The sequence below is a fragment of the Lolium rigidum genome, chromosome 7, assembly GCF_022539505.1.
Source record: "Lolium rigidum isolate FL_2022 chromosome 7, APGP_CSIRO_Lrig_0.1, whole genome shotgun sequence".
Classification (NCBI taxonomy): domain Eukaryota; kingdom Viridiplantae; phylum Streptophyta; class Magnoliopsida; order Poales; family Poaceae; genus Lolium; species Lolium rigidum.
Window position 1 is genome coordinate 154,166,142 of NC_061514.1, and position 15,483 is coordinate 154,181,624.

Below are 15,483 nucleotides of genomic sequence, written 5' to 3' on the forward strand. Positions count from 1 at the left end.
GAACGTTTTGTCTCACTTAATCCTCTGGTTTGTATAGTGGATCATCTTGTCAACAATGCCGGTTTGGCCAACGTGTGCTGGTTCGAGGACGTGCCCAATGTAGCCGATCTCAAGCAAGTCTTGGTACTGTACATTCACCAACCTCTGTTCTTATGCGTCTCTGTTCCCCTTCCTCCTCTGTTTTGCCTGATATGTTTGTGCTGCAGGATGTGAACTTCTGGGGCACCGTGCATCCAACGCACGCTGCTCTCCCGCACCTGAAGAATAGCGGCGGGAAGATCTTCGTCAATTCTTCGGCAGCGGCGTTGCTGGCAATGCCAAGAATGAGCTTCTACGATGTACATTTCCCTCGACAGTTCACTTCCTTTCCCCTTCTTAGTGTGCAGACATGCCTGTATTTTAAGGTACGTCCACTGATGCATGTTGGTTCATGGCATCGCTGCAGGCTAGCAAGGCTGCTGTGCTGAACTTCGCCGAGACACTGCGGATGGAGCTCGGCAACGATGTCGGCGTCACGGTGGCGACTCCCGGGTGGATCGAGTCGGAGATGACCAAGGGGAAGCACCTCTCCAGCGAAGGGAGGATGGAGGTCGATCAAGACACTAGAGATGTGAGTTGCACGGTCGACACAACACGCAGTTTTGGTTTCAGAGATGTTGTCAACGTCAACCTCATTTGTGAATTCGCATCGTGCAATGCAGGCTCAGGTTGGGCTGCTCCCGGTGGTCCGCGCCGAGCGATGCGCCGAGGCCATCGTCGACGCCGTCTGCCGCGGCCGGCGCAGCGTCACCGTGCCGGTGTGGTACCGGGCGCTGTTCCTCTGGCGGGCGTTCGCGCCGGAGGTTGGGGACATGTTCCAGCGCGTGTTCTACCGCCGCCCCGCCGGCGACGGGGGCAGCCAGATGAGGGCCAGGAGGGTCATGGAGCTCACCGGCGCCAAGCGCGTGCTGCAGCCGCCGTCGCTGTACACCCCGGAGATCAAACAGGAGTAGATGCTAGGTGATGCTTACAGTGTTTGGTGCTGCTGTAACGGAAACAGAATAAAATGGCGAAAATGTAACTCTAGTGTAAGAAATGGAGTAAAATGATAAAATGGCGAAAATGTAACTCTAGTGTAAGAAATGAAGTAAAATGCATGGGTGGTACCGGAACTTGGAGATCCAAATCAATACGGTCACCTACCTACGGGTAACTAAATATGGTGAAGTGTTCATCTAGATCACTAGGCTATGGTAGTAGCTATGTATTCTACGGGTAACTAAATATGGTGAAGTGTTCATCTAGATCACTAGCCTAAGGTATAGCTATGTATTCTATGGGTAACTAAATATGGTGAAGTGTTCATCTAGATCACTAGGCTAAGGTATAGCTATGTATTTTCTGACGTGGCAGGTGACGGGTCCGAACAGATCGATTTTTTTTTCAAAAGGATTCTTGACAAAAGATTATCCGACTGATGCCCCAAGGCCCACCTCTCAGAGGTTAGGAGTTAAAATAGTTTAATTCTAAAAAAAGAGAGGGGATTACCACCCCCTTCACGAACCATAGGGGCCGAGCCCCGTGAGGCCGTGTTGCCCACCTTACCACCGACGTGATTCCTCTTCCGCCGCCGTCCACCTCCTCGCCTGTGTTGTCCACCTTACCAGCGGCGCGATTCCTCTTCCGCCGCCGTCCACCTCCTCGCCTGGCCGCGAAGCCCGCCTCTTTCATCGTCGTCCATCTCCTCACTTGGTAGCGTTGTCCACCTCGCTGGCGGATTCCTCTTCCTGGTTAGCGTGTGTGACGCGTCGGGCCTAACCGGATCGTGTGGCCGCGCTTCCCACCTTGTCGCCGACGCGATTCCTCTGTCGCTGTCGTCCCTCTACTCGCCGTGGACGTCAGCAGAAAGCAAGCAAGAGCTCGGCCAGGGCTAGATGGGGAGATTCCATGCGCAAGTGCGGCCGCCTTCGTTGTTGAGGCATCTGCGTCCCCTGTCTCACTTGGCCGGCCTGGACTAATGGATGTCTCTCCCCATCCCCTACCTTGCTTTCCCCGAGGCCTCCCCCGTGCGCCCTTCAACTTTGCTGCCGATCCACGGCTGTCGCCCTTCCTCTGTCCAGGGCACATCCTTCTTGGCACTCCTGGTCCGAGCCTCACCCACCCTTGCCACTGAACATGTAGGAGGAGCGCTGGAACACCAGGTCATCGTCGTCACCATCCACCGACGAGGCTCCTCCAGCTGGCAAGCGCGGCGCGTCGAAGAGACAGAGCAGCGCGGCACGATGGTGGGAAAGCCACGTGATGACCAGCCTGGCGAGATCGCCGAGATGCAGGGATGGATCCCCATGGCGGCTAGCCAAGATGCAGGGAGCCCCCGGGCGGCACAACGGCCTTGCTCCTTTGTGCCAGCATAGGGAAGCTAGCAGCGCCACACAGTGGTCCTTCCCGGAGAGAGATGGCGGCGTAGAGCTCTGAGCGGCAAGGACGGTCGTCGCTGACCTCCGTTCTCACGGTCAACTCCACCCACTCTATCCCGAGCGGTGCGACTGGAGTAACTTTTGTCATTTCTCAGTTTAGCCTAGTTTTTCCTATTATTTGAAAAAGTCCCTGTGGACGCTGGTATGAGGCTGGCAGATGGGTCCACACACTGCCACATCAGCAGATACATCATTGTACAATTAGCTAGTGGCTTAGATGAACACCCTACCGTATTTAGTTACCGTATGTTGCGTATTCGAAAGGTCGATGACCGTATTGATTTGGGTCTCCAAATTGCGGTACCACCCATGTATTTTATTCTAAGAAATGTGTGTTTGTAAGTTGCATTTGGAGAAATATTCTACGGAGCACTGTTCTCTTGCTCAGGATTTGGAAATTTTGTCAAAAGAGACCACCTGCCCCAATTCATTGACAAAAAGGACCACCTCTGAATTAAATTGGCAAAAAAGACCACCTCCTACGTGGCGGCAGGCCCCCCAGACGACACGTGGAGCTTGCCGCCGGCTGCTGTGGTGGCAGGGACCCGCCGCCGACCGGCGTGGCGGCACGTTAGCTGCTCCGGCTCGCCATCACTTGCCGTTTGCTCCGGTGGGCCATGCCGCCGATGCATGGGGCGGCAAGGTGACATGGCACTTGCCGCCACACCAGATGGAGGCAGGCCTCGACTTTGCTAATTGAGCGGGAATCAGCCGACAGGTCCCATCACATGACTTTGCTAATTGCACTGATTTTGATGCTGATGGAGGCAGGCCTCGACTTTGCTAATTGAGCGGGAATCAGCCGATAGGTCCATCACACTGACTTTGCTAATTGCACTGATTTTAATGCTCTTTAAGTGCTCGGTGTATGCAGCAGTTCCCGCGCGAGAGAATCTGTCCGGACAGACCGACATCATCGCACTGATTTTTAGGCTATACTGTTGCAAATTGGTCTGCTTTCGGTGGTGCTCAAACTGTTGCAAATTAGCCAGCTTTCGGCACTTAAAATGTTGCTAATTGTTGATTTCGTCGAGATGAGCTGAGTCTATATAAAGGTTGTCACTGTCCGTGCACTCTCACTCTCACTCTCACTCTGTGCACTCTCACAACATCTCACTCTCACATCTCTTCGGGTACTTAGTATTTCCTCACGTAGTTGATGTCTCCTGCTCGCAGCTGAAGATTTGTTGGCTGATTAAGTGTTTGCTCAATCTGTGATATCAAGGTAAGGAATTGAAGAAGCAAGCATAATTAGTTGTATAGTGTAATTAGTTTATGTAGTTGCATGCATGCATATGAGTTTGTAGTTTATGTAATTGCATAGGTATTATTGAGTCTGTAGTGTAATTAGTTAATGTAATTTTATGCATGTAATTAGTTTAGTTAATGCATGTTCTGTAGTTGCATGCATGCATGCATAGGTATTATTGAGTCTATAGTTTATGTAATTGCATAGGTATTATAGTCTGTAGTGTAATTAGTTTATGTAATTGCATGCATGTAATTAGTTTAGTTAATGCATGTTCTGTAGTTGCATGCATGCATGCATGCATAGGTATTATTGAGTCTGTGTAGTTATGTTTTATTTATGCAACATGTGTAACATATAGGCTACGATTTTATGTGCGTAGAAATATATCACGTTCGAATGGTGAACTTGTAATTAGAAATATGACGCTGAAAAATTAATGGTCTAAGTAAATATGTTGAACGTGTATTTTAGATCGATTATATAAAATTGTTAATCACATGTTAGTGTTGTAATCTAACATTATTTTAAAAATATGGTTGTGCGGTAGGTATGATGGAAACTGTGTTAGTGTTTTATGGAGACGTCATACGCGACGAATTTTCGGGTGTCGATGTGTCGCGGTGCGACTCGATGAAAGTTGTAGTGACAGACATGGTCAATAGAGAATTTTTGGATGTTAGAAGACGCATCCGAGCACAGTTTGGGCGTGAGATGCGTGGGAAGAAGATGACCGTTGAGGCTCTCATCGTCGTAGAAGGGAATGATGGGACACCTGCCCGATGGGGTTTGCGGGAGATAAAGAGTGATAGAAATTGGGGTACGTACATGAGGTTTGCAAGCACACCTGGTGCTGCTATGTACGAAGAACTCATGGTGTATGTTCAGTTTATATCAGGTGATGATGGTGCCGGAAGCAGTACCGGCGCTGGTGAAGAGGAGATGGCCATCGTCACAGGACCGAGCACCGTTCAATCGGAGCTTTTGGCCCTGACTGCAACAGGCATGATAGGCCAATCAGAGCATGAGGCACTGACTACGGGCCATAGCACCGGCACATCGGAGCAGATGGTCGCCCAGTTTGCTGTCGAGCCAGGATACTGGTATGCGTCCGTTGACATTAGCGAGCGTGTGGAGGGACTGCCGGAGGCGTTGGACGATGACGCTCTTTCTTCTTCGTCTGAATCCTCCTCGGACGAACAAGGCGTCGGTCCTTCCCGGAGGGCGGTTGTGGCACCAATGGACCCTGAGTTCTTAAAAACAATGACCATCAGCAATGAATTCCGCTCTGTTCCAGGCCTAGGGGAGGCGAGTCCGCAGGTTGGGCAAACTTTCCCAGACAAGGACTCGGCTGACCAAGCAATCAAGAGGTATGCCTTGGCCATATCTCGGCAACACAAAGTGAAGCAGTCTGATCGAAGGCAGCTAAAAGTCATATGCGTCAAATTGAATGAGGGTTGCACGGGGAGAGTTATCGCTCGGGTGAGCCCTGGGGTATGTCAGCCATGGCATATCTCAAAAATAGAACCCCATAGCTGCGAGCAATTGGGGGCTCTTGACAATCACCGCAACGTCACTGCAAAATATATATCACATATCATGCAAGTGGCGGTGGAAGAAGATATAACCCTTGGTACCAAGAAGCTGCAAAAAACCATGGAAGATCTGATTGGCTTCCCGATCAGCTTTAGTAAGGCAAGGCGGGCGAAGGAGGAGATTTTCCAGAGATTGTATGGCACCTACGAGGAGGCATATGACCTTGCCCCGAGACTACTCCATCAGATATCAACCACTAACCGGGGAACTCAAGTGATTAGGAGAGTTGCTACCCTGAATACCACCAACAGTTTGAGGAGCTGCAGGAGACCATGGTCAAATGGGACCCATATACGGCACATGATGTACAAATTGTATAGGGTCTTGTTAAACCCCACCACCAGATATGCTGCGTGACCTACGGTTGTGGTTCACACGATGCAACCTACTCTTTATTTGGATGGTTGAGCCATACAACCTAGAGCGTGTCATGCGGCAGTTTGGTCTGCATCAGGATATTCCCCCACCATCACCAAGACGCCTTGTTGCTGATGTTCATACGTAAGTTCGGTCACTCTAATAGAAACAATGAATTGCACTTCAATCAATTGATTTCATTATTTAATAAAATTTATTGGATTGTAGAGAAGACAATAAAGGCATGAGTTGTTTCGACTGGAGTCACCGTAATCAAACATGGATTACGAAATGGATTGATGAAGCAGAGTCCGATGGAGTACGCGAAAACAGGTAATTATATATTTTAATTCATCTTATCATCATGTACCTTCTAATGTAATTTATCACTGATGCAGACGGTACAACGGTGAGATACTGCCAACGTATAATGAATGGTATCGCGCTAGCACACGGACTCTGCTCACCGGTCCCCCACCATCGAGTCCGACACACCTCACATGGGCCTCAGCTTACCACCGTGACACTTCGGTACTTGTTATATAAATGTAATTAAGAAAATATGTGTCTATAGCCAATATTTTTTTTTTATTTCATTCAGATTGACGAGTTCAGGCAGATCGCACGGGACGCCCACGACACTTTGAACTTGCGCAACATGGATAGTACGGAGGGAAAATCCATGGTAAAACGTATTTTTAATACTGCCATTAAAGGGCTTAGGCGTCTTGGTTGCAACCGCCATGATGATGTTGTCAGCCGAGCATTCGACATGCCGGAGGGACCGTCGAACAGACAGAGTATGGTACATGTGAGCCAGCCATCCGCCACACCGACCGTACCAGTTCCCTCTACCTCGCATACATATAATCCACGACGCGACTCATCTTTACTTGACCGATCTAAGTCCGCACACATATCTCAATGCCATGGCGCCACACAGGTAATCAACTTGCGTACATACATTCCTCCTGAACTTACAACAATGACACATTTTTTTCCAATTGTATTAGGAGGACGATCATTTTCCGTCATATCCATCTGGACAACGATTCTCCTACACAGAAGGCGAATACTCGCAAAGATTCAACACTCGGGTATGCTCATATTTAATAATTACCTACCGACACGTGATTACTTACATGCCTACTAATGACATGTCATTGACGTTTACATGAATCTGTTGACCCTACGTGGTCCAACATGGGAGCTGGTTTAGGCCACAATATGCCCCCACTGCGGGGTCGTGACCACATGCAATCGCAATACCCAACTCAGGTTAATGCATGTTAATTACCAATATGATTATTGTATGCATGTTTCTGACGGAGCCGTTCAATACGCATGAATCTTTAGTCCCGACATGGCCTGATATGACGCAGCAACCACAATACTACGGCAGCAGTTCCCAACAACCTCGCGATGATGTTACCGGGATAGTTGAAGAATTCTTCGGAGGTGCTATTTTCAGCTTAGATGCCAGTTTGATTCCCCCAAATCAGAAATCTCCATACGTATTTCATACTCCATCACCAGCAGATGAGACACGTACAGAGGATGAGGAAAATCAGTACGGCCGAGGTTTGCGTCCACCTCATCGCCCTCGTCCCCGGTTGTCGCCTTCCGGTCCAAGGCCACGGCAGCAACATCGTCGTCGTCGAGAGGAATGATACACATTTATCTATGCGCGCGACAAACATTTAATCTATGTATGAGACATTTTTCTATGTATCTCGGAGACATATTAATATTAGTTCCAATAAATTTAATTTCTAAATTAACTCCAATAATGAAGATACAACATAAGTAAAAACATTTAAGATACAACATAATAACTGCAATGAATTTTAAGATACAACGTGAAAGTAAAACTAAAATTAACATACATAGCTACTACAACAGATCACTCTATTTGCCCTGTGTCCACCGTGGCCACTTTCCGGACTTGTCGCCGCGTTCTTCTGCCGCTTGCGCCTCGGCAGCTCTTTCCCTTAATCTCTTCCTCTCCGCTTCACGGGCCTCTCTGCGCACCTCTTCCTCTGCATACCTACGTGCAGCATCATCATCCATCCTCTTCTGATTCACCTCACGATTTCGAGCTTGCTCCGCCCTTAATTTTTGTATCTATCTCTCTCTGCTTTAGCATTAGCAACAGCCTTTTCCATACGCTCTTCCTCATGGAACATTGCCCATGCACGCCGCTGTTTTTTCTCCACCTCACGGCGTGCCCAATCCGGCTGCTCCTGGTCTATCCAATGAAACCACATGCAAAGAGGCGGGGGAGACTACAACACAAATAATACGGTTAATAAACGAAAATTAATGACAAACAATTAAATTTTTTAATCATGTTGTTAGAACATACTGCAGGCCTCAAGGACGATGAACTTGATTGTCTGGGTGGATCATGATCATAGCTCGCGCACATGAAATATTTCATGCCGAACTTATCAGAAAAATCAACCACCTCCTTCACCTTCGCAAGGCGGCCGCACCAACACCTCTCTCGCTCTCACCCCCGGTGGCAAGCTTGCATTCTTCCCCTTCATCGGCCTAAAATCCTGGTCCGAGCAAGGCACACTCATACTCACTCCAATATTTTGCGCACGAAACAGAGACGCGGAGAAGGCAAACTCGATCCTGCTGCTTCGATATGTATGCGGGGAAGCTGACTTATATAGCCTTCAATTAGTGTGAGCAGTACCAAAAAATTAGTGTAGAATTATTGGTATCGGCTGTCGGTGCTCTAATGCTGTATCAGCACATAATTCCTACGCATATATGCCTCTTTCGGTGATCAATTTCCTGTATCGAGCGGGAATCTCCGACAGCCACATGTCTCGTCGCACGGAAAGAAAACTGTCAGTCGCGTGGTAATTAGTGTCGTCGATCGCCGGGCCCTGCCTCCACCGGAAGCGGAGGCAACCTCCACGTCATCCTGCCGCCAGGCCCTGGGGCGGCATGGCCCGCTCCTCGTAACGGCGACGGACGGACGACTCGGCCGGCTAACGTGCCGCCACGCTCTTCGCCGGCATGCCCTGCCGCCACGCCCTCCGGTGGCATGTGGCCACGTGTCGGCAGGGGGCGCTGCCGCCACGCCAGAGGGGGTCTTTTTTGCCAATTCGATTCACAGGTGGTCCTTTTTGTCAATGAATTTGGGAGGGTGGTCCGTTTTGTCAAAATTTCCGGGATTTAGGATGAAACCGTGTTCAGCCTCCGTGCTCACCTCCGTGCTCTGAGCGGCAAGGACGGTCATCGCTGACCTCCGCGCTCACGGTCAACTCCACCCACTCTATCCCGAGCGGTGCGACTGGAGTAACTTTTGTCATTTCTCAGTTTAGCCTAGTTTTTCCTATTATTTGAAAAAGTCCATGTGGACGCTGGTATGAGGTTGGCAGATGGGTTCACACACTGCCACATCAGCAGATACATCATTGTACAATTAGCTAGTGGCCTAGATGAACACCCTGCTGTATTTAGTTACTGTATGTTGCGTATTCGAAAGATCGATGACCGTATTGATTTGGGTTTCCAAGTTCTGGTACCACTCATGCATTGTACTCTAAGAAATGTGTGTTTGTAAGTTGTATTTGGAGAAATATTCTACGGAGCACTGTTCTCTTGCTCAGGATTTGGGATGAAACTGTGTTGAGCCTTGAGTGAAGCTGCAACAGAATAATATCGTGACCAAAAACATCACAACGTTGGGACTCTCCGTCACCGTCAAGGCACCCAAAACGGTGACTTTCCATGTACGAGGACTGCGGCCAGAAACTTTCCATCTATAACCCACACCGCCAACGGCTAGTTTCCGTGTCCTCCATCCCAGCTCTCGTCTCCCCATCGCTGGAGCCGCCGGCTCGTACATAAAGCTCCGCCCCTCCCACCCCGTCTCTCCCGTGACCCAGTCCCCGCAATCCAATCCCCCACCGAGAGCAAGAAGATCAGAGGTAGGAGTGGAATCAATCGGAGGAGGAGGAAGAGAGACTCTACTCCGCTCGCTGCCTCGCCGGACCTTCGGGAGGAGGCAGGATAGACCCATGGCGACGAGGCATCACCAGGCCGCGGCTGCCGCTCCGCAGCCGGCGAACCGAGGTGCGAATCTTTCCTTCTTTCGTTCTTGCGCTTTCTGGCCGCTTCTTCCTGTTCGTGGAGAAAGATCGCTCGTTCTTTCTTGATTTGCTCCCGCCTCAAGGATCTTTGGGAGGAGCCCAGTGGGGAATTCGATTCGCGGCCGTCTTGATCTGTTCGCCGTTCTGCTTTTCTTTCGTGCGATTCTTGATGGGGAAAGTTCTCCGTCGATCTGGTGGAGAAAGTTTGCGGTTTTGATGTTTACTGGGCTGTCTAACTGCGGTTTCTTGCCCCTTCTTGCCCGATTCGTTCATCGGCAATTCTTGACTTGTTTCTCTTTTGGCGATGGTCGATCAGGCGCCGTAGTCCCGACAGGAAAGCAGAAGGCCGCCGCCGGCCGAACTCGGCAGCCGCTTGGAGACATCGGCAACCTCGTCCACGCCCCCCATGTCTTGGACGGGTAAGAGTAGAAAACAGCGCAGGAATTAATCACCCTCTTGATTCTTCCTTTCTTGCGTTCCTGAATCCCGTCCGTAACAGGAAAACCAAGCTGCCGGAGGGGATCAATCGCCGGGTCACCCGGAGCTTCGGCTCCCAGCTCTTGAAGAACAACTGCGCTGTGACGAACAAGGTACGGACGCGCACGCGCCCTGTTCTCCCCTCCTCCTTCGGTTCTGATCTTTGCCCTTGCAATTTCTTGATTCCAAATTGGTCCTTGCAGAACGCAACAGCTCCTGCTCCTGCTCCTCCTGCCGCCCTGAAGCCGGTGGCCAGGAAGGTTCTCAAGCCCGCCCCTCGTCCTGAGCAGGCCGCCGCCAAGGCCATCAACACTGGCTCCGACGAGAACAGGAAGCCGTCAGAGGGCGCCGCCGCCGCCGCCGGCTTAGTGCTCCCCAGAAAGAAGTTGGTGGACACGCTCAGCTTAGTGCTCTCCCATCGCTCCAAGGTGAGCTTTTAGCGACCTGATCAATCCAACACCTCTGTGCTGTACTGCTCCTTTCCACTGTATGCATCTAGCGCTGTGGCTGACATCTGCTTGCCTGTTTCCTTCAATGGCAGGAAGCGTGTGGCCTCAACCGCAAGCCAAAGGACGTCGTGGAAGACATCGACAGGCTCGACGGCGACAACGAGCTGGCCGTCGTCGACTACATCGACGACATCTACAGTTACTACAAGACAGCGCAGGTTACTACAATCTTCCTTCCTCTTCAGCATGCTGTATGTTCAAGTGACATTCTGAATTGCTCACCAATATGTACTGTGTTGCAGCACGAGAACCTGCCGGTCCAGTACATTGACAGCCAGCCCGAGATCAACCCCAAGATGAGGGCCATCCTCGTGGACTGGCTCGCCGAAGTGGCGCATAAGTTTGAGCTCATGCCGGAAAGCTTCTACCTCACCATCTACATAGTCGACCGGTTCCTCTCCATGAAGGCGGTGCCTCGAAAGGAGCTGCAGCTCGTCGGGGTCGCAGCGATGCTCATCGCCTGCAAGTACGAGGAAATGTGGGCGCCCGAGGTATGGCCCTTTCATCCCCTTTCGTTTCGCGTAGCAGCTCATGTCTGAATGAACTCTGAATCCTGAATCTTTCGTTTTGCGTAGCAGCTCATGTCTGAATGAACTCTGAATCCTGAAGTTGGTTTTGTTTGCTTGCAGGTCACTGACTTCATTCACATCTCAGACAACTCGTACTCGCGGCAGCAGATCCTCGGCATGGAGAAGAGCATCCTGAACAAAATGTCATGGAACCTCACTGTTCCCACCATGTACGTCTTCCTGGCGCGGTTCGCCAAAGCCGCCGGGGCCGGGAGCGACAAGGAGCTGGAGCACATGGTGTTCTTCTTCGCCGAGTTGGCGCTGATGGAGTACGGGATGGTCTCGCTCTGCCCGTCGCTGGTGGCAGCCTCCGCTGTGTACGCTGCTCGGTGCACGCTGAACAAGAGTCCCATTTGGACAGAGACCCTGAAGCACCACACCGGCTTCAACGAGCTACAGCTCATGTAAGTTCTTCTTCTTCTTCAGTTGGATGAGTAGTGCCTACCTGAATGAACAACTTGGTTGAGCTGGAAACTCATGTCTGTTTGCATCTGTTGTTGTTACAGGGAACATGCCAAGGCCCTTGTCACCTCGCACGCCGCCGCCCCTCAGAGCAAGCTGAAGGCGGTGTACAAGAAGTATTCCGGCTCGCAGTTTGCGCGTGTGGCGCTGCACCCTCCTGCAGTAGCCTACTCATCTTAGGTTCTGTCGAATCAAGAAAGCTTGGTTTACTTTACTTACTCTGCTAATCGACAGATACACCGTGGTGTAACAGCCACCGTGGTGTAACAGCTTATTCTTTTACATGTGTTCCTCTGTTACTGTTCTGCTCTACTCTTTGGATACACCGCCGGGGTGTATTGTAATAACAACTATTAATGATACTCTTAGTTATCAAGTGTTTCTCCAGTTCCTGTCATTGTATATTTGTTCTCATGAGTATACTCTGTTTTCTACTTTGGTAGTTGTCACCGTTTTACTTGTACATGTGATACTGATGGCCTTTCATGCGATCAATTCAGTTTGTTCCCGTACTTTTGAACAAAATAGTAATGTAGTTGCAACTGTTCTGTACAGTACTTTTGATAGTTATCACTTGTCACCACAACTGTACTTGTTTGTAAAAATGATAAGTTTTCCCACACTCATACATGGACTCTAATTTTAAAATGGCCCTTCTTGGTGGTCTCTGAACTTATTGTTGAACAAAATAGCAATGTACTTGCCACCGTTGGACAATGAAAGTGATCTCTCTGAAGGAAAGTGATCTCTCTAAAGAGCAACAGGGGGGCAGTCGTAATTCAGAGGAAAGAAGTTAAAACACAGCAAAAAGCCCTCAGGAAAAACAATAACAAGGAGGGCAGTGGAGAGACAATGAAAGTGATTAGAATCATTTAAAATCTGCCACCAGTGGGATTTTTTCCATTCCAATAAAATTCAATTCGTTTCTAAATTTAGTATAAGCTATAAAGCTAATAAAGTTTAAATACATTGCGCAAGTGAAGTACGGATCACACGGTTTACTTCAGCAATAATTACCCTCTTAAACTGTAAAATGTAATACAGTAAATGAAACATGTGAATCGTTATACGAGGAATAACCCCTACTTCAGTTGGACAATAGCTAATTGGGCTTGTAAAATCTAAAATGGTCGCTCAATATCTTTTTTAGTCGCGGCTTGAGTATTGTGGAATTAGAGTTCTTTCTTACCGTGGGAGGCTTGAATTGGTTTCACAAATGTTGCCCACTTCGGGTAGATGTCATCCGCGAGGTAGTAGCCCATGTTGTTATACATGTGTCCGTTTGCTTGAAATGACACCAACCGTAACTCACCATTGGCAAGTTTGGCAAAAAGAGGTGCCAGTTGAAGAACATTAATATCATTGCAAGAATCGGCAATCCAAAAAAAATGTCATATTTATGTTTGTTCAAGATCCATGGTCTCAAGAATGATGGTAGAATCCTTCTTGTGCCCTCTAAACTATTTGTGACATGTTACCTGATAGTTCTTCGAAATCCAGTGTCGGCAATCAATGAACCCGAGCATACGTGGGAACCCACATGTTGTGTTTTTCTCTAACTGCGAAGCTGTGTCTTGAGTATTGGGTGTTCTCAAGAACTTAGGCCCGAACACCTCAACCATCGCCACTATAAAGTTCTTGACACACTTGATGCTCTAGCTCTCACTCATTGCCAAATGATCATCGACCAGATCTGCAATAATAACATATATCATCATGTGCAATGCGACAGCCACCTTTTGGAAGGTGCTATGCACATGATCTTCAGCGTAACTCCTCCTATGCTCGAAGAACTGATTGTGTAGCTTGACACACTCCACAATGTGCTTGAACAAATCAAGAGACAAAAAAAAAAACGGTGGCAAAAATACTACTCTTGAAACACCGGATTGTCAACAAAGTAGTTGATCATGAGCTTGTGATCCGCATCAGTTCGGAGTCTTTGAATGTACTCACGGCCAAATCCCAAACCATCATGCTTCAACCTCTTGTTCTTGCTCCTCTTCATCTATGTCAAACTCTTCACCGAAGAGGTGTAGTTGAGCAAAACCATCTACAAAAACAAAAAATCTCTATTACCAATTACTTCTTCATTGCAACTTCAATTTTAGAAAAATAAAAAAATCATGAAATTACCTTTGATAGGTTTTTTCAAACGCCTTGTGTCCGCCGAGTCATGAATCGGCCAGTGGTGGTGGGCCGGTCGCATCTCTTCGGTCGACGACAGTGAGCGTTCACGTCGTCGGTGGATAGCTTATCCTCCTTCGCAGTAGCCTGGTGGAGTAAATTGGCCAGAGATCGTGCGGCGGTACCCTCCCTCTTCACGAGTGATAATGCCGCCATACCCCACAGCCTGCAAAATGGATGGATTGTTCCTCGGGGACCCCCAATCATCTGTTGATCGGATGAAAAAGTGCAAAATCGACTGGCAGATCATGCGGGTCCATGGGGGAGTGGCGGAGGAGTGGCAGGGGAGCCAGAGGCAGACGGCTTTTATTTTTTTCGCCAACGGCTTGATTTGGGGGCCAGCGATGGTCGGTGGTAGGTGATGGGTATAGGCGGGCAAGATGTGGAACAGAAATGAAAACTCCAGACCAGCGGTTGGTCGTGTGCGTTATCCAAATTTGTTTTACAATCACCTCACAATAAATCACCTGGGTCCAAAATATACAACACCTCCCAAAACTATACATCACCATATAGGTTTAATCACCTATTGGAGACCCGTGTTTTGGCAAGTGTGATGTAAAAGTTAGTTTTTACATCATCAAGTGTGATGGTCAAGTTGGTGGCCTTATTCCACATTTAGTTGATGGAGGGATATCTATATTGCAGTATGCTGATGACACCATTCTTTTCATGGAGCATGATTTAGATAAAGCACTTAACATGAAGTTGGTCCTGTGCATTTTTGAACAGCTGTCCGGGCTCAAAATAAATTTTCATAGGAGTGAAATTTTTTGTTTCGGGAAGGCTAAAGAGATGGAGGATGATTATAAAATTCTCTTTGGCTGTGATTCAGGAGCATTGCCGTTTAGGTACCTTGGGATTCCAATCCATTTTCGAAAGCTGAAAAATGGAGAGTGGAAACAAATTGAAGTTAGGTTTGAGAAAAAGCTTAGTAGCTGGATTGGCAAGATGGTATCCTATGGTGACCGTTTAATTCTCATAAATTCCATACTCACGAGTTTGCCAATGTTTATGTTATCATTCTTAGAAATTCCAGTGGGGGTTAGAAAAAGATTAGATTTTTTCAGATCCCGTTTTTTCTGGCAAAGTGATGGTCATAAAAAGAAGTATAGATTCACAAAATGGGACATCATTTGCAGACCGAAGGATCAAGGTGGTCTAGGAATTGAGGTGTTGGAATTAAAGAATAAGAGTTTACTTAGCAAATAGTTGTTTAAACTTATGAATGAACAAGGGGTGTGGCAAGAACTCCTACAAAATAAGTATTTAAAATCAAAAACCTTATCCCAGGTTTCAGCAAAACCGACGGACTCTCCATTTTGGAAAGGGTTGATGAATGTCAAAGATGATTTTTTTATGAGAGGATCGATGGAGATAGGAAATGGACAGAATACTCATTTTTGGGAAGATTCTTGGCTGGGAGATAGGCCGCTTTGTGATCAATACCCATCATTATATCTTATAGTTAATCATACTAACTTGACAGTGGCTCATGTTATGGCCTCA

At 48.3% G+C, this 15,483-nt stretch overlaps 2 protein-coding genes across 2 annotated transcripts in view; both read left to right on the forward strand.

Annotated features, from left to right (window-relative positions):
* LOC124672163 (11-beta-hydroxysteroid dehydrogenase 1A-like) overlaps positions 1-1,193 on the forward strand; it is a 1,440-nt gene extending 247 nt beyond the window's left edge. Inside the window, exons 2-5 of the mRNA XM_047208438.1 lie at positions 38-123; positions 207-338; positions 446-610; positions 702-1,193. Of these exons, the coding sequence (XP_047064394.1) occupies positions 38-123; positions 207-338; positions 446-610; positions 702-992 (674 nt within the window). The 3' untranslated portion in view covers positions 993-1,193. The remainder of the gene's footprint in view (positions 1-37; positions 124-206; positions 339-445; positions 611-701) is intronic.
* Positions 1,194-9,698: 8,505 nt separating this feature from the next.
* LOC124677220 (cyclin-B1-5-like) lies at positions 9,699-11,740 on the forward strand. Its single transcript, XM_047213217.1, has 7 exons — positions 9,699-9,753; positions 10,087-10,189; positions 10,270-10,360; positions 10,451-10,675; positions 10,789-10,914; positions 10,999-11,247; positions 11,386-11,740. Exons 1-7 carry the CDS (start codon positions 9,699-9,701, stop codon positions 11,731-11,733), a joined length of 1,197 nt encoding a protein of 398 aa, XP_047069173.1. The 3' UTR covers positions 11,734-11,740.
* Positions 11,741-15,483: the final 3,743 nt, after the last annotated feature.

Coding starts and splice junctions, on each gene's coding strand:
- LOC124677220 (XM_047213217.1), top strand. CDS start 9,699: ATGGCGACGAGGCATCACCAGGCCGCGGCTGCCGCTCCGCAGCCGGCG. Junction 10,361..10,450: donor ACTGCGCTGTGACGAACAAG/GTACGGACGCGC, acceptor TGGTCCTTGCAG/AACGCAACAGCTCCTGCTCC. Junction 10,915..10,998: donor GTTACTACAAGACAGCGCAG/GTTACTACAATC, acceptor ACTGTGTTGCAG/CACGAGAACCTGCCGGTCCA.